The 21,793-nt window shown below is 36.5% G+C and overlaps 3 protein-coding genes and 1 long non-coding RNA gene across 4 annotated transcripts; 2 read left to right on the top strand and 2 right to left on the bottom strand.

The window, feature by feature from the left end:
• Positions 1-174: 174 nt before the first annotated feature.
• eEF2 (eukaryotic translation elongation factor 2) lies at positions 175-4,522 on the bottom strand. Its single transcript, XM_073966655.1, has 6 exons — positions 4,277-4,522; positions 3,744-3,857; positions 3,551-3,651; positions 2,954-3,481; positions 1,613-2,309; positions 175-1,416 (listed from the first exon to the last, which is right to left on the bottom strand). Exons 1-6 carry the CDS (start codon positions 4,277-4,279, stop codon positions 325-327), a joined length of 2,535 nt encoding a protein of 844 aa, XP_073822756.1. The 5' UTR covers positions 4,280-4,522; the 3' UTR covers positions 175-324.
• Positions 4,523-14,286: 9,764 nt separating this feature from the next.
• On the top strand, positions 14,287-16,038 carry Hakai (E3 ubiquitin-protein ligase Hakai). Its single transcript, XM_073966594.1, has 2 exons — positions 14,287-14,857; positions 14,920-16,038. Exons 1-2 carry the CDS (start codon positions 14,482-14,484, stop codon positions 15,801-15,803), a joined length of 1,260 nt encoding a protein of 419 aa, XP_073822695.1. The 5' UTR covers positions 14,287-14,481; the 3' UTR covers positions 15,804-16,038.
• On the bottom strand, positions 16,005-17,930 carry LOC141393537 (transmembrane protein 115). The gene is made up of 2 exons (XM_073966595.1): positions 16,844-17,930; positions 16,005-16,783 (listed from the first exon to the last, which is right to left on the bottom strand). Exons 1-2 carry the CDS (start codon positions 17,722-17,724, stop codon positions 16,327-16,329), a joined length of 1,338 nt encoding a protein of 445 aa, XP_073822696.1. The 5' UTR covers positions 17,725-17,930; the 3' UTR covers positions 16,005-16,326.
• Positions 17,931-20,064: 2,134 nt separating this feature from the next.
• LOC141393556 (uncharacterized) lies at positions 20,065-20,912 on the top strand. The gene is made up of 3 exons (XR_012410119.1): positions 20,065-20,309; positions 20,441-20,477; positions 20,836-20,912. It is a non-coding gene; the product is annotated as an uncharacterized lncRNA (long non-coding RNA).
• The last annotated feature ends 881 nt before the right edge of the window (positions 20,913-21,793 follow it).

The raw sequence follows: 21,793 nt of genomic DNA, 5'->3' as shown, positions 1-21,793 counted from the left end.
TTTTTTTAATACTAATTAATAATAAGCAAAAAACAATTTTATTTGTTCTTTTTTAGAGTACAGTAATTATCATGTAATTTTATCTTTATTTAATATTTGTGTATTTCTTCTCTATAATTTCATTTTTACTGTTATAACGTGTCCGCTGCTGCTGATGTATGTTTGCGTGTGCTATTTATTCTTGTTAAGAAGCTTTGTTTCATTTGTGGCTAAACAGCTGCTTGCTGTTAGATCCATGATCCAACAGTTAGTGACAGGAGCATAAAGTTCTTGTAGGTGTTGTTGTTGTTGTTGTTGTTGGGGAATTGGTGCACGTTAAACTTTTTACAATTTGTCGAGGTATTGGGCGAGATCGGGGAGACCTTCCTTAAGACCCTTACGTTTACGGATGTCTTGAACAATGTGGTAGGGTTTGGTGTTAAGTTCGCATGGGTCACCGGGCAACACTTGCCAATGATCGAACACACATTGTGGGAAAGCTTGACCACCGGTGTTGGAACGCAAATCAGCGGTGAAACCGAATGATTCGTTGACAGGCAAGTAGGCCTTGACGACGAACATAGGTGTGCCGACAACTTGGGATTCTTCAAAGACATGACCACGACGTCTGTTCAATACACCGTAAATACCACCGACAGCAACTTCGGGACATTGGATTTCACACAAGTATACGGGTTCCATAAGACGTGGGGAAGCGGTAATAGCCGAAGCGTACAAGCAACGACGAGTGGTTGGAATGATTTGGCCACCACCACGATGGATGGCGTCAGCGTGAAGGGTAACATCATAAATGTTGAAACGAACACCACGCATGTTTTCATCAGCCATGATACCTTCCTTGGTGGCCCATTGGAAACCAGCAACGACGGAATCCTTGATTTCGTTCAAGTATTGTACGGACTTGGTACAATCCAAGATGAAGTTGGGACCAGTACCGTCGGGACCGAAGCACCAGATCTTACGGGCTTCAGTTACATCATAATCGTATTTCTCAGCCAAATAACGGGCACGGATCTTGAAATCGTCCTTGGAGCTGACATCACCGTTGTCAATGTCTTCGGGCAAACCATCAGGCATGGGCAAGGCCTTCATGACCAAACGGTTGTGCTTGTTGGGTGACTTGGAGAGGCACATTTGGTTGGATTCTTCGAAGACGGTTTCACGGTAAGATACAACGGGATCAGATTTCTTCAAAGGAATGCAAGCGTGATCTTCTTCCAAATCCTTCAAGCAAATTTCCAAATGCAATTCACCGGCACCAGCAATGATGTGTTCACCGGATTCTTCAATGATACATTGTACCATAGGATCGGATTTGGCCAAACGCTTAAGACCTTCAACCAATTTGGGCAAATCAGCAGGGTTCTTGGGTTCAACAGCAACACGCACGACGGGAGATACAGAGAACTTCATAACCTATACAAAAGGAGAGATAGCAAAAGAAAAACATATTCAGAAATATTTCACAGAAGCTATTACATGGGGGACCAGTTATTGAAACAATCAGTTAACATTTTTCGTTCAAAGTTTTCTGTACAGGTCTGTGTTAAATATCATCACAAAGCGAGTAGAGAAAAGAAATGTAATCACTGAAAATTCGTTGGTTGCTTACCTTCATGTTGTGGGCATCCTTGAAGGTGGTGATGGTACCGGTCTTAACCAAGAATTGATCAACACCGACCAAACCGCAAATGTTACCAGAGGGAACATCTTCGATGGCTTCGACGTAACGACCCATCATAAGGATTGTACGTTGGATGGCCTTTTCGTACAAATCTTCCTTCTTGCCAGGGATGTAGTTGGGGCCCATGATACGGCACTTTTGGCCAGTGGCAACTTTACCGGAGAATACACGACCGAAGGCATAGAAACGACCCTTGTCGGAGGTGGGTACCATCTTGGAGATGTACATCATCAATGGACCATCGGGATCACAGTTCTTGACAGCGACGGCGGCTTCATCATCATGAGGACCTTCGTACAACATCTCCATACGGTATTTTTGGGCAACGACGGGAGAAGGCAAGTGAATGGCAATCATCTGAAGCAAAGCTTCACCAGCTGGCAACCAGGTACGCATAACGACCTTCAACAAGGCTTTGCCATCCTTGTCCTTATCTTCGTGCTTCAAGGTAACACCGATCTTTTCCAACAAGGTTGGGATTTCTTCCTTCTTGTAGTTCATGATAGCATCGAACACCTTGTAGATGGGATCCAGGATGTACATGCAGAAGGAACGCTTGTTATCAGCTTCCTTTTGCTTTTGCCATTTCTTGGTCTTGGCGTTGAAGAAGTTTTCACCCCAGAGTCTGCAGAAGTGCACAAAGAATAAACAAAACATTTGGATTTAGATAAAATGAAACAATGAAAGCGGAGGAAACTAAGGGCTAGACACCGAATTTTATAATATTGATTCTTCAGCATAAGAGGATTTGACATTAGGAAAGAGGTCACCACTCAGCGTTATGAAATCAACATTTCACAGAGAAGACTTTTGCCATTGTAAACAATAGCAGAAATCCACTCCAGTCGTTGATCTGCTTTTATATGCACTTGTCGCTCAGTCCTTAAGCAGAGAAATCCATAACTGGAATTCACAACTTTATGAACAACACGAATTGTGCTAAAAGCATAACATGTCCATTACTAAATTATAAAACAATGTTATATAGGTTCTTCAGCATAAGCGGATCTGACATTAGGAAAGAGGTCACCGATCAGCGTTATCAAATCTATATTGCCAAGATTACCTCAACAGCCATTCACAAGAACAGCAGAAGAAGCCGTCTTTTTGTTGATCTACTTTTATATGCACTTGTTGTTCAGTCCCAAAGCGGAGAATTTCGAAATCGAAACCCTCAACTTTATGAACAACACGAATTGTGCTAAAAGCGTTTTGTTTACTATTTCCATATATGGCTGTACATATTTATTGATTGATTGTTCTACTGACCTGTTCATTAGCTTGACGACATCGATCTTGAATTTCTCGGCGTACATTTCAGAGAATTGTTTGAGGGTAAAGGCCCAACCGTGCAAGCCAGAACCGAAACCGACGGAACCCTTGGAAGGATCAACACGTACTTCACCCATTGGGCCGCCATCGTCATTGTAGGTGGCAATAATGACGTTCACGTTTTCAACAATACGTTGGAAAGTTTGGTACAATTCTTCAGCATCCAATTGCAATTCCAACAAAGCACGGTCCATCTTGTTCATGAACAAAATGGGCTTGATACGTTCAGCAATAGCTTGACGCAACACAGTTTCAGTTTGGACACACACACCAGAGACACAATCGACGACGACCAAGGCACCGTCAGTTACACGAAGAGCAGCAGTGACTTCAGAGGAGAAATCAACGTGACCGGGGGAATCGATCAAATTGATCAAGAAACCCTTGCTGTCCTTCTCACGCAAATCGGGATTGGTAATGAAAACCATATCCTTATCTTCAACTTCGAAGTACATAGAGATGGCACTGCAAGACAAAATCAAAACAATACAAAAGTGAGGTTATGTTAAAACCAAGTTAATTATCCATGCTTACGTTGACTTGATGGTGATGCAACGTTCCTGTTCATCCTTACGGGTATCGGTGAAACGAGTTTCACCAGCCTTGGCACCAGCAATAATACCAGCTTTAGAGACCTAAGTCCATGAAAAAAATTGCACTTTTAGATTACGTCCATGGGCGTGGCTAGCAATACATATAGATTATATTGCCTGGATATAAAACTTACCAAGGAATCGGTCAAGGTGGATTTACCATGATCGACGTGAGCAATAACGGACATGTTACGGATGTTCCGTTTCTTGTCCATAAGCTCACGGATTTCATCGACGGTGAAGTTGACCTATGAACCATAAAAAAAAACAAATTAAGTCAAAGATGCACACTGCACTCATATTTTTTAACGAAGAAAAAAGAAAGAAATTCCTTGCAACTTCCAAGGCCACATTTTTTATTTCTTATTCTCTTTTGTGGAAACATTCCACGTCATATCATACGTTTTCTCTTCGTCTCGTTGATGGATGTCAGCCATAATTGTCGTGGTGACCTACGAGAAACGAAGTAGACACACAAAAAACGAAGCCGTCACACACATTCACTTATACTGACATCATCATCGAGACGAGTGCAGGAATTTCACAATTTTTTAATTTTAACATTTTCACGAATAATTTTCACATCATTTAAAAATATTTGTGGTTTTGGAATATTTGTTGCATTTTTCTTTCGATTTTAATCGTTTTATTATTTAATTTCACGTACCATTTTGGATGTTTATTGATTTTTCCTGACCAACTTAAAAAAGTACCACACGCCTGCAATGAGACGTTGCGAGAAAAAGAAAGACCGAGCTCCACTCACCACAGCAACACCAGGTAGAGTGGTGAATTTCAATTCAGCAGCGTTGCACCAAAAAGGCACACGAGGTATGGTTGTATTTTTTACTGTATTCACCACAGCGCATGGTACATAACTAAATGAAACGTCAGTTGCATGGCGTATGACAACAAATCCGGTATAAAATACCTCACATACCACTTAGATATGAGTTCATTATTTGATAAATGGAAAATAGGAAAAATTGTTATCGTAGTAAAAATGTATAGATTTTTGGTCTGTTCCAGAACCTGCAAGAACCTACTATTTTTTACTACGATAACATTTTTTCCTTTATGTTATCGTAAAAAAAGTAAAAATTAGTAGATTCTTACAGTTCTGGTACAGACCACATATGTGAGCGGAAAACAAGAAGAAATTAAGGGGAGTACACACCATCAGTCAAAACTGACAGTCAACGAACTTCTGCTACAATTCTCTGGCAAATAAAAACTTTTGTTTAGGTAATAATGCTTGATATACAATATGTAAAGTATTATTTAGAGATTAGGAAAGTAATTATTCAGCTAGACCTCGATGACTGTCAGTTTTGTTGGCCGGTGTGTACTATGCTTTAGAGTGCTTTGCGCCCATACCTAATATTCAACGCGACGTACTAAAATAATTCACAAAAATAATACCCTAGACACACGGCAGCGTTAATTTGCATTAACTGCCTTAGACTATGTTTACATTAAAGAAATCCACTCGATTTCAACTGTCAACTCCTTTGCGTATACGTCAAATGAAAACTCATCTGAAATCGAGTGGATTTCATTTGACGTTTGACAGTTGAAATCGAGTGGATTTCGTAAATATAAACATAGTGTTAATTCAAATTAATTCGTGCATTACCCACATTCTTGCCCAGAAAAAGTTTGCATCCGCGGATGCAGTTGAATCACTACAACTGTACAGTCCAAGTGCCATTGGAGCACATCTTTTTCTATGAATTCACTTTTGAATTTTACAAGAGAGCGCGCAGCTAGGATGCACTAAATTTTGCTTCCACAGCACACGGCTAGTATGCACTTCATTTTCGATCGGAATCACAACTTTCGATGTAGGGTTTTGGATTGGCACTCTTCGGATTGTGTTTTTAATCAATCTAAAGATGCAGTAAAAATGCAAGCCATTGCAAAATATGCCGGAATAAATAAAATGCATGTATTATTTGAGTAAAATAAGAATATTAAGAATTTTATTATATAAACACAAATTATAAAAAGTTTCCATTAAATTCAATCGCAATTGGGTATACTTCCTCCGTTCTTCAAGTAATCGATGCGCAACTGATTTTGCTTCATCATCCTAAAGGGTTTTTTCATGTTGCATTTCCATCACTAGTTCAATTTTCGACATGGACTCCAACTCCACTCCATTAAAAATTTCCGTCTCGTAAATTACCGCAAAAATGTTCGCAACTTAAGTTTGTATTTTTTATTTTATAACAAATTCTTCGAAATACATACAGTTGAACCTCGATTATCCGGGAACCTCCATTATCCGTGATAGAAAAGAAATGTTGGACTTATTCCATTTCTTCTATTTTTCGTTATAAACTTCATTACCCGGGAGTAAAAAAAACACTTTCCAATTAATTTGATTAAGGATTCCTATTCGACAAGTCGAACCGAGTAGACGTGTTTTTGGGAAAAAATAAATTAAATAATTTTCAAACTTCAAATATTTTAAATTTTATCTGTTTGGTAAAATTCTGAGAAATCTTTATTTTCCGAACACCTATTGAATCTTCCTACCCCCGATGAGCAACGTTAGCAAGTCGACTGGTAATAAGAAGCCACCTGACAAGAGTTTGGTTGATGGTAATCCGCCCAAAGATCATATAAAACATGTGAAATCTAATGTTCAGATGGCAAAAACAACAATGTTTGATGAAAGGAGATGTTTAGACCCTCCCAGTACCGAATCAACTTTTGATATGGATGTTTTAGATGCATCAGCTACTGATAATGCTGTAATGCAGTGCAAATCTAGTGACCAAGAATTTATTCGTGTTGAAAGTAAAAGAAAGCGTCATAATAGCAATAGCGATACAGATGTCTTAAACAGTTTCTCAGTTAATGAAGCAAAGAGTACAGCTCCAAAAGGATCAATGGCGAATGCATCCAATAAAGCAATTACAAATCTAGGCCAGAACAGGTTTTCTATATTGCAAGACTTTGTCGTTGGCGATATAAATTCTAACTTACCCACACAAAAGAAAGTCAATCCTGGAAAACCTAACAAAGAACCTAAGAATGTTTCCGTCAAATTTTGTCCTCCTATATTTTTGCGAAATGTAGACATTAAGGGCATGATTGACCAGTTAAATTCTCGAACCCCCAAGGTAAATTTCAAATTTGTGAACAAAAGTAGATATAGAAGCAAGTTATACTTGGAAGACCCACATCTCCATTCTGAAATGATGCAAGTGCTACGGGATCAAGGTAAGGATTCTTATTCTTATACGCCAAAAGAGTTTAAAAGGGTAACCTTAATTTTACGTGGACTTGCTCTCGGCACCAAGGAAAGTGATGTACAAACCTTTTTTAATCAATCTGATCCCGACATTATCGAGTCTGTAGTTAAATTTCAAACAACTCATTCAAAACGCAATAATTACGATACTGGGCTTTTTCAAATAACTTTATTTCCCGGTAAAAAAATTGGTGATATATCTCACCGAAAGTTAGTTTTAAAACAAACTGTTTTCTGGGAACATCCGTATTCTCATTTTAGGGAAATTCAGTGTAAACGGTGTCAGATATGGGGCCATATTGCTAGAAATTGCAGCAGACCATATGCTTGCGTAAAATGTGACTCAAGTCACGAACCAGGTAAATGCGTTCAGGATCAGAAAAATGAGGGTCCTAAATGTATTAATTGCGGTGAATTGGGCCATCCCGCAAATTGGAGGGGGTGTTCAGCTTTCAAAAAATACCAGGAATATAAGAATAGAATATTAAAAGAAAGCCAAGAGAGGAAAAAATTGGCCGCCGAAAATGTTAGTCGCGCTATTACTCAGTCTGGCTTTGTAAATAAAGGGAAGTCATTTGCTTCTTGTTTTGAAACAACAGCCAATAAAAACTTGTCACATCCTACTACCAATCGCCCAAGTACATCTCCTATAATTACAGAGTTTTTGGAAATAGCTAAACTCATTTGTGGCTCAGAGGTGCTATCTTTAGAAGATAGAATTAAAAATTTTTTGAATAATTATAAAACATTGTCAAAGGAACAAGCAAAAAAAGAATGTTTGTTATTATTGAAAGAAGTTTATGACTCTTATGATAAATAAAACTATAAAATTTATGACATTCAATGTAAGATCCCTTGTGGATTCTAGTAGAAGAATTGAATTAAGCGACGTTTTACGTCGCAATAAAATTGACTTCGGTTTTATTCAGGAAACTCATTTAAAATTTCGTAAGAATGTAAAATTAGATCAATATTCTTTCATAAGGGACGATAGTGCTCAGGGGATTGGTATTGCTATAAAAGATTCGATTACTTATTCAAGGATCAATATTCCAGACTTACCTTTTCTAAATATCTTCATAAAGGTTGATTTAAATTTTAACGGCTCCTTTAAGAGACTTCTTCTTGGCTGTATATATTGGCCATCAAATTTAAATTCTGCTTCATTAGCTGCAGGACTTTCATCCATAATTACCTTTTCACATAATTTTGATGGATTAGTAATTGGTGGCGACTTTAACGCCAAGAATTCGTTTTGGGGTGATAACCTCCCCAACTCGAATGGAATCGCTCTTAACAATTGGTTAATTCGTAACTCGCTGTACATCACAAGAATTTGTGATACAAAACCAACTTATCCGAATGGCTCCTCATTTTTAGACCATTTCTTGGTAAGTTCTAGCTTACTAAATGTTTCAAATCCAAATTATGAGACAAAATGTTTGTCCGGTTTCTCTGATCATTTCCCATTGGAACTTAGCCTTCGTTTCAGTGACTTTCAATACCTTCTAAAAGTTCCCCGAACCTATAGATCATATGAGGAGACAAATTGGAATAATTTTCGAGATGATATCACCTCAAGCTTATCAGAAGATTTCCCTCCACTTCAACGGAATCTTAATAATAGTGAGATAGATGAATACATTAATTCTTTTTCATCATCAGTTGATTTGATTGCTGAAAGGCATTCAGTAACGATGAACGTAAAGGCAAAGAGTTTTATTCCTTCGTTAAACATACGAAAGTTACTCCGGATTAAGTATGATATGCAAAAAAAGTTAAAGAACATTTACCATCGTACCTTAAATAGGAGGCATCCCGAGTATGTTTTAATTTCAAAGCAAATTCAACTACTAGGAATAATTATCAAGGAACAAGTAAGCTTGGAACAAGCGGAACGTCTAAATAGTCGACTTAAAAACATAAAGCCAGGCCCAACAGCGTTTAAAGAAATTTATAACATCACTGGGTGCAAACGCTCATCTTGTTTGAGGCAAGTTTCTGTAGCAGGTGCAGTAAGGGACGGCTCAGATGGACTTGCTATTTTAAAGGATCATTTTACATCCGTTTATCAATCCTCTCCTCCGAATAGAGACGAGTCTGAAATAGCACCAACTATTGATAGAGTTTTAGCAGGTTCATCTGAACCTTTATGCACGTTTGATGTGAATTCATCGTCATTAATCAATTCAAATTTAGCTTTTACATCTTTAAATCAAGTTAAGGATGAAGTTAGCTTATTAAATAATAAGAGATCCTCGGGCCCTGATAACATATCAAATTACTTAATTAAAAAACTACCCACTAAAGCTTTGGAATTTTTAACCATAATTTTCAATAACTGTATTAACAACTGTTATTTTCCCAATACTTGGAAAGTGGCAAAAATAGTTCCCATCGTAAAGAAACCCGGAAACTATGATGTTAACAATATAAGACCAATTTCGATGCTTTCAAACCTTGGTAAATTGTTAGAAAAAATAATTATGCAAAAAATGAAAGACGATGTGGTAAACGAATTTATTCCAGAATACCAGTTCGGGTTTAAAAAAGGTCACTCAACTACTCATGCGCTACTAAAATTCCATAATGACGTTATAGAGAATCTTAGGGATCGTAAATGTACAGTTGCTGTCTCCCTTGACATTGAGAAGGCCTTTGATCACGCATATCATAATGGAATACTTTTCAAATTAATAAACATTGGGTTTAATGGACACATTATAAAGCTTCTTCACAGTTTTTTCAATAACAGAAAGTTCTTTGTGGAGTTTGATGGTCTTAGTAGTTCTCTTGGAAATGTTGATTGTGGTGTTCCACAAGGATCAGTTATGGCACCTTTTTTGTATACTGTGTTTATTCACGATTTTCCACACACTCTTGATGACTCGAAAGGTATATTATACGCAGATGATTCCTTATTATATGCGCATGCGGAATCTCCCTTCGTTGCTCTATCCAAGGTTCAGCGACATCTGTCATTAGTTAACGATTTCTATGTTTCCTGGGGTATAAAAATTAACGTTGGGAAATGTGAGGCATTATGCCTTAGAAATGCGTCCGGCAAATGTGCTAGATTTGTTGTTCCGGAAAGCAAATTGTTGAAGCTAGTTTTAAATGGAAACGAAATTCCATTTAAAGACAATTTCAAGTATTTAGGAGTCCATTTTAATAAGTTGGTGAAATTTAACGAACACGCTCGATTAATGCTTCGGAGAGCTAATAAAGTGAAGGGGTCGTTGTCAGTAATTTTGTGTAACAGATCTACTCCTACTGCGACAAAACTTTTAATATATAAGACATGTAATACGGCGTTTATATTATAGTTTTTTGCAGGGTTAACCTTCTTTATGAGGATTTATTTGAAGTATACACAATGGAAATGGCATTTGAAACCCAGACCCACTGGGTTAACCCGGTTATATGTAAACGGCCTATATACGTCCAATTTTGATGTACGCTATTCCAATTTGGTTCAGCGTTTCTCCTACGGTGATTCGAGAGTTTGAGATATGTGAAAGAAAGGTGCTCAGGCAGTGTTTGAATAAGAGTTACCAGAATCCAACAAAAAGATATTCCAATTTGCATATTTATTCGGAATCTTCCATTATACCCATGGTAGAACAAATACAAGGTAAAGTTAATACTACAACAAATACAACTCGAACAACAACCACAAAGGAATTTGTTTTTGTTTGTAACGTTACTGCCATGTATTTGTAAACAAAACAAGGAAATGTCTATAAATTATTTGAATTTAAAAAACTAATAATTTTTCACATTTGGTTCAATATTTTGGAAAACATGAATGAAAATTCGTTACATTTTCAATTTTTATGTTTCCACATCATTCCACTAAATGCACAAATTCTCGCAGAAAGTAGAATTCTTGCAGAAAAGTTTGGGGTCGCTGGAAATTCATAGAAAAAGGAGAAGCTGTTTCAATGTTTTGTTTTAGAAATCAAAGAAGCACATGTTTATTAGGGCTTTATTTTTTTAAATTTTAACAAAATACCTCACATACTAACAAACGTTGTATCGCCTCTACAAGCGGGGATTTACTGCGCGGCTTATCGTTCGAACTTGGAGGAGGTTACATATCATTGATATGAAAAAGTCTTTCTGGGAAATGTTTTTTTTTCGAATGATATATTTTTTTCTCAAAAAATATATGTCCCTAATGTACATCGAAATAGAAATAAATGTATAAAATGTCATATGAAATTTGGCACTAACGTTACAACCCAGTTCAGTCAGCTGTGTATTGCTGCTACCTTTTCTTATTCTACCATGCATTATACCTATTGGTTTGTATGCTCTAAGTCTTCTTAAGCGGTTTGTTGAGTCATTGTCAAACCACGAAAACAGTTTAGTTAAAGACGTCTATATTAATCAACGAGAATTTGGCTGGTCAGATGTGTATTATCTGTCACCTGTTGGTGTTTTAAGAGAAAACATTCCACATGAATTTGACTATTCAGCTTCGCTTTCGTCAGATTTTTACTACCTTTCAACCCCTAACACTCACAGAGGTTAGCACTTTAGTATAGTATTAGTATATATATGTATGTATATATGTGTATATATATATATATATATATATATATATATATATATATATATATATATGTGTGTGTGTGTACATATATACATATATATGGTTAGTTTTTATTAGTTTTTAGTTGTAAGTTTTTAGTTTTAAGTTTAACTTATGGAGATTTCCACAACAAAATTGTCAAAATGTCGGGAGCAAGCATTGAATTTCAATTTACACCACAATAATTGTTATAACTTATCACAAAAGCAAGTAGCTCATGCCATTACACATTAATTAAAATAATACAAAATAGTTTTAAGATTTCCTTGTCACATGCTAATTGTAACTGTTCAAACATTATATAAGTCTCAATAAATATATCTTGAATCTTGAATCTATCTTAATTTGATTAAGCAAACAAAAGTTAAAACGAAAACTGGAAATTCTGCCGTATTACACAATTTTTGTATTTATGTTATCACAAAAACCATGGGACAAAGTCAACTCAGATGAATCTGATGATGATGATATTATGTGTCCTTCTAAAATTTTGTGGGTTACCGTAACAAATTTTATAAAAATTGCAGATTTTCATATTATTGTACAATTTTATGCCATTTTTACTTAAAAACATGTTCAAAAACTGCAAAAAAGCATTGCCTCCATTATCCGGGAAAATCTATTATCCGTAATACTTCCGGGCCCGACCATCACGGATAATCGAGGGCTGACTGTATATAACTCTTGTTTCTCTTTTGAAGAAATTATGTCGTCAGCGGCGTGTAGGGATCAACCAACTGTTTGTAGGGATCTCTAAAGGAACTGCTTAAAAAATGTATCATAACTCCGTGTGGACTGCATCGAAGGATGTTGTGAAATCATAACTTTACATGCACAACTTCCAAAATTTGTGCGGGTAATGTACAAAATCAAAGGGAATTCAAATTGAATTTAGGTATTTCAATATGGTAATGCTGTGAAAGAGAGCCCCACAATTTGCATTGCAAACAACAACAAAACAGTTGTTTACCAGCAAACAGCTGTTTCGTAAATGCAGAAACTGTCTGCCAGGTTAAAATAAAATGCCCTTCTTAATGCAAATTAACGTTGCCGTCTGTCTAGGGTATTAAGTCGATGGTCAGACTAGCAAGGTTTCTTGAAACCAATTTCATTAAAGTTTCTTTTCAAGTTTCGTTAGTCCCGGTCCACACTAGTGTGAATTTCATTAAAAAATTTCATGAAATTAGGTGTTCTTAAATCGAATTCCCCACTACAGCAATTTTATGATTTTACTTTACTATGGAGGTCGATCTAGAGACGCATAATTTCATGCAATTTTTTGAATTCCTAAAACTTCAAAATTAGTAAACACAAAAGCAACAAGTGGGTTTGTTTACAATACCTCTTTTGAGAATTTTATAAAAAAACGCGAAAATGAATAAAGTGTCAAGGTTTCTACACATAATCGAGTTGTGGATATGATAAAATGATTGTTTCAATGCAAAGCTGACGAATTTCTTCCATACAAATGTTCTAAAAACAATTTTAAAAATCATTGAATTCGATTGTTTTTAAAATTGTTTGACATATTATTTAAACAGCACACATACATACACAGATTGTGTATAATGTGTGAAGTTTTAGGAACACTCGAAAAAAATTTAAATTGACATAAAGCTTTAGCTAACCTTTCTTATTAAACCATGGTTTTTATTAAATCTTTCTATGCTTGTTTTGTTGTTGACGTTTGCAACTCTGTAGAGCGATACTCTAACTCATTTTAGTAGTTAGTAGTAGTAAAATTAAAATGCTTATAATTTCGGTAATGACCGATGTTTTTCGGTAAGTTAGCGACGAATAAAAAGTAATCTTAAAGTTCTACCGATAGTAAGAGTGTTGCCAATTTTTATTTGAACTTTTCATTCATAATTTTGCATTTTAATTTTACCGATTTTTGTCGGTAACTCAAAAAATGTGTTAGAGAATCGCACTACTGATTTACTAACACATACATACATTTGTCGGTTGTCTTCAAGCTGTCCATCATTTTTTCACAGACATTCGGATTAACAAATGTTTTACATTTTCATGATAAAGAAGTGAGTTGATAATTCAAATGTGCTGAAAACAAAAGAATAGCTCTGTTCCTTTACGTGGAAGAATCTTCAAGTTTTACTAGAGTTCCTTTACTTCAGATACCATACAATTCATATGAGAGCAGTTTACAAATTCTCCTCCTTTTGCCGGTTTTACCAATTTCAAAATTAAAGGAACAGGCCGAATATGTACAAAAACAAAAGATGTGTTCCAGAACTAAAAAGTTTTTACAATTTTTACGACTTTTACACATTTTACTCGAAAAAGCGTTCCCGTACACAAAAAAGTTGTAAAATGTTCACTTCTCTTTAAACAAAAATGGCGCTGAATGACGCTCTCTTTAAAAACTTTTTACACGACAAATTTGGTCGAGTAAAAAAATAGTAACATGGTTGCCGGCGTCTGATTGGCTGATACGCCGACTTTGACATTTCTTCCAGTTTTTTTGACGTATTTTCCATTTTTCCGTTCCCGAACTATTTCAAAAAACTTGTGTGTGATAACAAATTTTTTGCAGTTCTCTCTTTTACGAGTTTTACCATTAAAAAGTACGGGAACGAAGCTAAAATATGTGAACGGAAAACGAAAAGAAATCGATGATTTTCATTCATAATTTTACAACTGTTTTTGCAGTTGTCTGGACGCCTACGTCACACAGGGTTTTCGACAATCAATACATGAACTCAACTGTCCTGTCATGTTTAAACGCATGGTTAGGTTTTTGACAATCAATACATGAACTCAATTGTCCTGTCATTTGTAAACCCAAGGTAAATAACCTGGAGAGTTTCTTTTTCCATCTCTAAAGCCCTGAGGAGGTAGATTTTTCAATCTATTGAACCCTGGAAAGTTTATTTCTTCATTCAATTGGCGTTATTCGTTGTTGAAAAAAAAGTACGGAATAAACTGCATACATTTATATTCTTTAACTTTGGATAAATCTCTACACTTTGCTGCACTGCCTCTCGCTAAAACTATGGATGCCGATGAAGGTGGTGGTAAAAAAGCTAGAGGACGTCGTGGTGGAGCTCGGGCCCGCGGAAGAGGACGTGGCAGAGGTCGCGGCAGAGGCAAGAAAGTCGCTGTTGTTGTGTCCAGTGACGAAGAAGTTTCATTAGATCAATCTCTTGATGGTGGTACCGGAGCCGTGCCGGAAGATGGTGATATTTCCACAGGCAGTGCTAATATTGCTCTTGAGGCAACAGAAGATGCGGTGATGACCGATTTGCCTAAGATTGATACAACAGATACGAATGCGCCAACACAAGAAGCTAACAATACTTCCGCTCCAGGTACTCAGGGAGATGTTCAGAGCCAACCACAGCCACCAAACACTATTGTTCCACAAACAAGTAAGTAATATTAATGTCGGCAATTTAAAAGCCGTACCTAAAAATTATTTTGCTTTTTACAGTCGATATGGAGGCAGATATATCACAGCTGGAAGCACCAACCTTTACCACCATATCTAGGGGACCACCAGAACCCATGTTGCGTCTTAAATGGAATCACAAGGTTAATTTAATTGGGGAAAAGGTATTAAATCCAATGATTCATATTTGTGACCAATGTGACAAACCCATTCTGCATTATGGTCGCATGATTCCGTGCAAACATGTATTTTGTCTGAAATGTGCTCGTACTGAGCCAGTTAAGGTCTGTCCACGATGCAATGACAAAGTTGTTCGCGTTGAGCAGTCTGGCCTGGGCACGGTATTTATGTGTACCCACAGTGGCAGTAGATACGGCAATACTGGCTGTAGAAGAACATACTTATCGCAAAGGGATTTACAAGCCCATATCAATCATCGGCATGTGTCCCAACCACCTCCTCCACCTCCAGCACCAGTACCGCAACCTGACAATAAACAAGAGTTAGGTCCTCAGCGAAAACTATCTGAATCGTCGGCAGGCGTAACGCCCATTCAAGCTCCATCAACTTTACTTACGCAGAGAACTCAGATGCGCTCCAGCAGTATAGGAACAATAAATCCTCCAGGAACATTACCTCCGTCGAATGTTCAAATTCATTCCTCATTGACCCAAGCTAATTTGGCTCGAATAAATAGCGCAAATGCTCAAGATTGCCACCAGGGAAAAGTGGCTGTTCATCAATCACTAAAAAAAGCTCCAGGACAAATAAGTCACCATCAACCATCGGAAACCGTGGCTGATGCTTCTTATTACAGTAGTGTCTTAAACTCATTTGGTAGTTCAAGTGCAAGTGAAACTACATCCGGACAGACAAATCAAAACGTTCAGGGATCTTGGCAACAACAAAATCAGTACTACAGATGAGAGGTACAACTGCAAAGCAACACCACATCAACAAATCCTCCCTGAACACAGTGGAGCAGCAGAATGCATTGGATTGCATGTGTTTTCTATGAAAAACATGAGAGTTTCCAACAAATATAATCTAAAAATATTAAAAAATTATTGGAAGCCATTGGAATATGATCGAAGAAAACAAACAATAAAATAAGAAAATTTGGGATATTTATATTAAAAAACATTTCATGTCCTAAAAGCATTTTATTGCATTTTAATATTTATTTTAAACATAATAATTACATATAAAAAAGAGAAACGACAGAATACAACTTAGCGGGAAGGAAATAACTCTTGATTCCTTTCGAAGAAGAAACATGGAAATGTACCAACTATATTTCAGAATAGTTTCTAGGTAGTTTTTATACAGGTATAAATAAAAATACAATAATAAACAAAAATCACTGCTAAGCGTGTTTGCAGCATCGTCATCTTCGTCGGATTTATAATTTAGCTGACAATTTTGCTACTACTTCTTATACTACAGATTTCATTGGGTGGTTTCCCCTTCTACATCGATGAGTAACGCTTTATCACTATTATTATCGACAAACTCGCTGGTAGCTATAGCAGAATTCTCTGCTGGTGGTGTCTTGGGAGGCGGCGCAGGCATAGGTATGGCTATTGGACTCATTGTGCTGATCATTCGTGGTTCTGATCGGGCTGTGGTGATGGGTTGGGATGGTGACGTTGATTGGGTCAAAAATGGTGGAGTTTGTATTTCGGCATGACCACCACTGTGATTATGATGTCCAGCTGCACCATGTTGATGACTGTGCCCACCATGACTTCCATGGCCATGTTGTCCATGGTGATGTTTGTGTTGATGCTGGTGACTGTGGCTATGGCCGTGACCAGCAACTGTGGGAAATGATTTTGGTAGTGGTGTGTGTTTTGTGCTTTCTGTTGCTTTCAAACGTTCGCTTAATGCCTTCAATGCGATTTGTCTGCAATATAAATAACGATAAAAGTTGGCAATAATACCATTAATAACAATGACTACTTACCGCCTCCTTTCAACGTCATGTGGATCTACTCCTGGCATTGTAATTGACACAGATGTTAAACTGGCAGCCGAAACTCGCGGTGGTGCGGGTTGTTTTACCACACCCACCTTTAAACAGCACCCATATATTGGTTTAACCAACATTTGTATCACCGGTTGCATGATATTTGGAAAGAAACTGGCAAACGTAAAGCTCTCGGAGCTATCTCCTCTACCATTTGGATGATGCTGATAGAAACGTAAATACACCCATGACACCAGAAGTCCCGAAGCAAACATAGCTGGATATGTACCATCCAGCAGATTGACAGCCCAAAATATTATGGACAACATCAGCACTGCCAATGGAACATTGCGATTGGTCAGTTTTCCCCAGCGCGTTTTGAAAATCAAATGATCTGGCATAATCTGTCTCACCGCAACACAAATCCCTGCTACATAACCAGCCAAGCCATGGATATGAACATCGAACAGTATCTGCGGGTTCTTTGTTATCATATAGTAAAATAAATAGTACATGGTGGTCAAAATCGACACCCCAAAATTGCTTAAGGCGAAGAATTTAAACATTTCCATCTGGCCCCATAGTGGTTCAATCATTTTTCCACACAGTCCAACTGTCACCACATCGACCAATACCTCCCACCAATGCAATTCGATGAAACAGAATGTAAATGCTGTCCATATCCAAAACTCTGCATTGGGAAGAATGTATCCAGGTGTAACAGTCAGAAATAGTACTGCAGTTTCGCTAAATGAAAGCAGGTATCCGACAATTGTTATCAAACAAATCAGCGTAATAACAGGAGACGTATTGCGAAGCAAAGCACTTCCTTGTGTTCTCAGATAAGGCCAATTCCGATTCAGAATGTGTGCCGACATGGCGTTGTCCTATTCTCACTTTATAGGGTGTAATATTGTTTCTTCATATGCCAACGATTATATATCTGTACGCTGGATATAAATACCTGATTTAGGATTTGCAGGAGAAAAATAATAAATTGTCAACAAATTAGAATTTGTCAATTCCAATCAGTCAAGACAACGAAGCGAATCGCTTTTATCGGCGGCGGCACTCGTATGCCCAAACGCGGCGGCGGCGCGGTCAATTTTGTCGGCGGCGGCTGAATTTCAGCGTTTCGGTTTGTTTGCTTTACCCTGCATTTACACATGACAGGACAGTTGAGTTCATGTATTGAATGTCAAAAATCCAAAACTTTATTGTGTGACGTAGGCGTCCCGACAACTGCAAAAACAGTTTTAAAATTTTGAATGAAAATCGTCAATTTCTTTTTGTTTTCCGTTCACATATTTTGTTTATGTCCATGTTCTTTTGTTTTCAACACATTTCAATTATTATTTCACCTATTTTTACGAAAATGCCAAAAATTTGTGTTCCTTATGCTATGTTTACATTTACGAAATCCACTCGATTTCATCTGTCAAATCCATAGGTTAAACGTCAAATGAAATCCAATGGATTTCAGATGAGATTTCATTTGACGTTTGAGCTATGGAATTAACAGATGAAATCGAGTGGATTTCGTAAATGTAAATTTAGCATTACTGTCTGTGAAAAAATGATGGACAGCTGGGAGACAAACGACAAATGTATGTATGTGTTAGTAAATCAGAGTTGTATTTGAAGACAAACTGTTTGGTGTAAACGCCTAGTAAACGTTTTTACAAATTTGTACAAACTTTTGGGTTATCGAACAGACCTAATGTTAGCACATTCTGCTACTAAAGTCCAATTTACATAAGCACATTAAATGATTTCGTTTTACGAAATCCGAGAATCAAATGAAGTGTATTTACATCTGTTTTTTGCGTCATTTGCTTACGCACACAATCGCACATACACATACAATAACACAAATACACGCACACAATATATTTATTCAGAGAAATAGGAATTTCACAACACAAATGTGTATCAAACAAAAAAAAAAAATAATTTTTGCAAGTTTTTTAAACATTTATTTTCACTTTTGTCATCGTTTTAGTATTTTTGTTTTTCTACAACACACACAAACAAACAAAGACATCATAAAACAGTTGCATTTTTTGGTAGTTTATGACAAAAAAACAGGGCTGCTTAAGTCCAATTTACATATGCACATTAAATGATTTCGTTTTACGAAATCCTAGAATCAAATGAAGTGTATTTACATCTGTTTTTTTTGCGTCATTTGCTTAAGCTGGGTACACATTATCAGTTTTGAATGTCGATATTTCGCAATTATCGATAACTGTCAAACCGTCCAGCAACCACAAAACATTTTGTGGTTGCATGATGAATGACAAAAATGAACGGCCACACTAGCAAGCAACAACAAAGCTGTCATTCAAAACTGACAATGTGTACCCAGCTTTACGCACACAATCGCACATACACACTTATACAATAACACAAACACACGCACACAATATATTTATTCAGAGAAATAGGAATTCCACAACACAAATGTGTATCAAATAACTTAAATTAATTCTAAAAACAAAAAACAAAATTTTTGCAAGTTTTTTAAACATTTAATTTCACTTTTGTCTTCGTTTGAGTATTTTTGTTTTTCTACAGCACACACAAACAAAAACAGTTGCATTTTTTGGTAGTTTATGACAAGAAAACTGGGCTGCTTATAATAGTATGGTGTTTTCGTGCGTTGTTTAGAATAAATGACGCAGCTATCGTCATTTATTTTTGTATGGTAAATGACGCAAAATGTTGCCTGTTTTAGCAAATAATTGACGAAACAGCTCGAAATGACGAAAAAGTTGCTAATGTAAATTGGACATAATGCTAACTAATGAGCTAATAAAGAATTATTTTATCGTTTAAACATCGCAAATAATTAATGCCAAGTTTACACTTGCGTTCCAAAATCCACTGGATTTCACGAAATCCTGAAATACACCCCGGTGTTTACACTTATTGATTGTTGATTTCACACATACCACAATGATCAAGGTAGATGCATATGCGCAGCTGATCGAACATAAATTTTCAAAAAAATTTTGTAAATTGAATTAATCATGAAAAATATACGACAATATAGAACTTTACAACTTTATTTGGAAAATTATCGTAAAATTATCTATATGTCGTATTAATTGTGTATAGTACTAACAAATGAAAAAATAAAAAATTATTTTATCGTTGAGACATCATAATAAATTTTGATAGATAATATTAGTACTTGCAGTAGTTTTCCCCATGGTAGAATGATAAAAGGTAGTCGCATCTGTCAAATTTAGAAAAATACAACCCTGTATGTGTTTACGGGAGCGTGTCAAATACAGAACAACAGTATGACAATTCATAACAAAAACAAAATATATTTAGTTTATTTTCTGGAGTATATAAACAAATTTACATATTTTTGTGAAAATAGAAAAGATAACTGAAAACTTTAAAAATGAAAATATTGGCGGACATCGATTCACACGTTTGTGCATCGAGATATGTATGTAAGTATTTGTTTGGAAAAGTCTTCATCCCTTGCTGCAGATTTGCCTTTACCAGAATTCTTTCTTATTATTTACAGGAAAATGTGTGTCTTTCACATTATCAATATTACATGTAGCAATTTTTCAGCCAGTTCTTCTCTCGGTTGCAACGTGTTGCGGGATTGGTGAGTAGTGGACCGGGACTATCAAGAACAGAACAGCAGCTAAAGGGTTGTTTACACCATCTGTCAATGTCGTATGAGATGTCAAATTTTCTACCTGCGAATGTTGTACACATAGTGTGACCACTATGAAAATTTTCATCTATCAAAATGATTTGGCAACTCATATGTAAATTTTTCATTTAGGGAGCGCTCTATTTGATACGGCATTCTCGTATGTAAACATAAATTTATCAGCTGTTTTCTGGCATTCTCAAAAATAAATTGAAAAACAAAATCTTTTAAAAAAGAAAATGGAAAGTTATGTATATTTAAGTATTTAAAAAAAGTAAAGAAAGGGTGTTTATAATGTTATTTTCAGATCGATTGGTCGAAAGGAGCAGTGTTGGAAATTATTGCTTTGTGGCAAAACATGAATGCCTCTATAACTCCAAAAACCTATTCTACCACAGCAAACATGTTAGATATTAATTTTCCTTCAACCAAAATTAAAAATTTGCGCAAATTTGTAACTCAACAATAAATGTAAACAATGACAAAAACAGCTGTTTTTATATTTATAGGTTATGTCATACGAAAATAACACTTGTAGGTATGAACGCACAAATTGAAAGTTGTATGGATGACGTCAATTTTGACAAACATAGAGAATGTCGAATGGGTGAAAGAAATGACAGCTCATATGACATTGATAGATGGTGTAAACAGCCCTTAATGAAGACGCAAGAATTCTTAATTGCCAATACAATTAACGAACAATTTAACACCTTAACAGTAACAACTGCTGTAGTGGCAACAATCGACTTTGTGTACAAACATGCAACCGATCTTACCTCCTTTTTCCATACGACGAATATGCAAATATCCGCCAGAAAATCTAAGGCCATGGAAGAAAGAGTTAAATGTCATGTTAGATGGTAGCAGAATTCTAACCCATCGCATTCGACAGCATGTTGATGATAGCCACACCTATCTGCGACAAGCTTAGATGTAAGAACAGGGTCATCAAGTCCCTAGCCGGCAGCATAAAGAACACTTGTAGTAAGCTATGTACCGTCATTGTGGTCCGCGAATATAAGTGCAACACGATGGTAAAATATTGAAATATGTCAGAATGCTGCCCTGAGAACTCCGACAGGTCTTCAGTGGACCATCTACATGAGGACACAAAAAATCTTCCGGAACAGCAACACAATGGCATCCTTTCTTTGCAGTACTTGCTCGGGTGTTACCGTTAGATCCATATGGTGGATAGGACACCCCACCCAGGCATGTCAGGAGGGATTTTCATGATCAAAAAGAGAGATCCAGCCATGGTA

This window comes from Musca autumnalis, unplaced genomic scaffold, assembly GCF_047663935.1.
Source record: "Musca autumnalis isolate F117 unplaced genomic scaffold, ASM4766393v1 scaffold_2, whole genome shotgun sequence".
Classification (NCBI taxonomy): domain Eukaryota; kingdom Metazoa; phylum Arthropoda; class Insecta; order Diptera; family Muscidae; genus Musca; species Musca autumnalis.
This window is presented reverse-complemented; position numbering and strand designations above follow the sequence as displayed.

Excerpts from the sequence above, each read along its gene's own strand:
- Hakai (XM_073966594.1), top strand. The coding sequence starts at position 14,482 with ATGGATGCCGATGAAGGTGGTGGTAAAAAAGCTAGAGGACGTCGTGGT. Across the intron at positions 14,858-14,919 it reads CACTATTGTTCCACAAACAA|TCGATATGGAGGCAGATATA; the intron begins GTAAGTAATATT and ends TGCTTTTTACAG.
- eEF2 (XM_073966655.1), bottom strand. Across the intron at positions 3,482-3,550 it reads TGCATCACCATCAAGTCAAC|TGCCATCTCTATGTACTTCG; the intron begins GTAAGCATGGAT and ends TTTGTCTTGCAG. Across the intron at positions 2,310-2,953 it reads GTCGTCAAGCTAATGAACAG|ACTCTGGGGTGAAAACTTCT; the intron begins GTCAGTAGAACA and ends GCACTTCTGCAG.
- LOC141393537 (XM_073966595.1), bottom strand. The coding sequence starts at position 17,724 with ATGTCGGCACACATTCTGAATCGGAATTGGCCTTATCTGAGAACACAA. Across the intron at positions 16,784-16,843 it reads CATGACGTTGAAAGGAGGCG|ACAAATCGCATTGAAGGCAT; the intron begins GTAAGTAGTCAT and ends TTTATATTGCAG.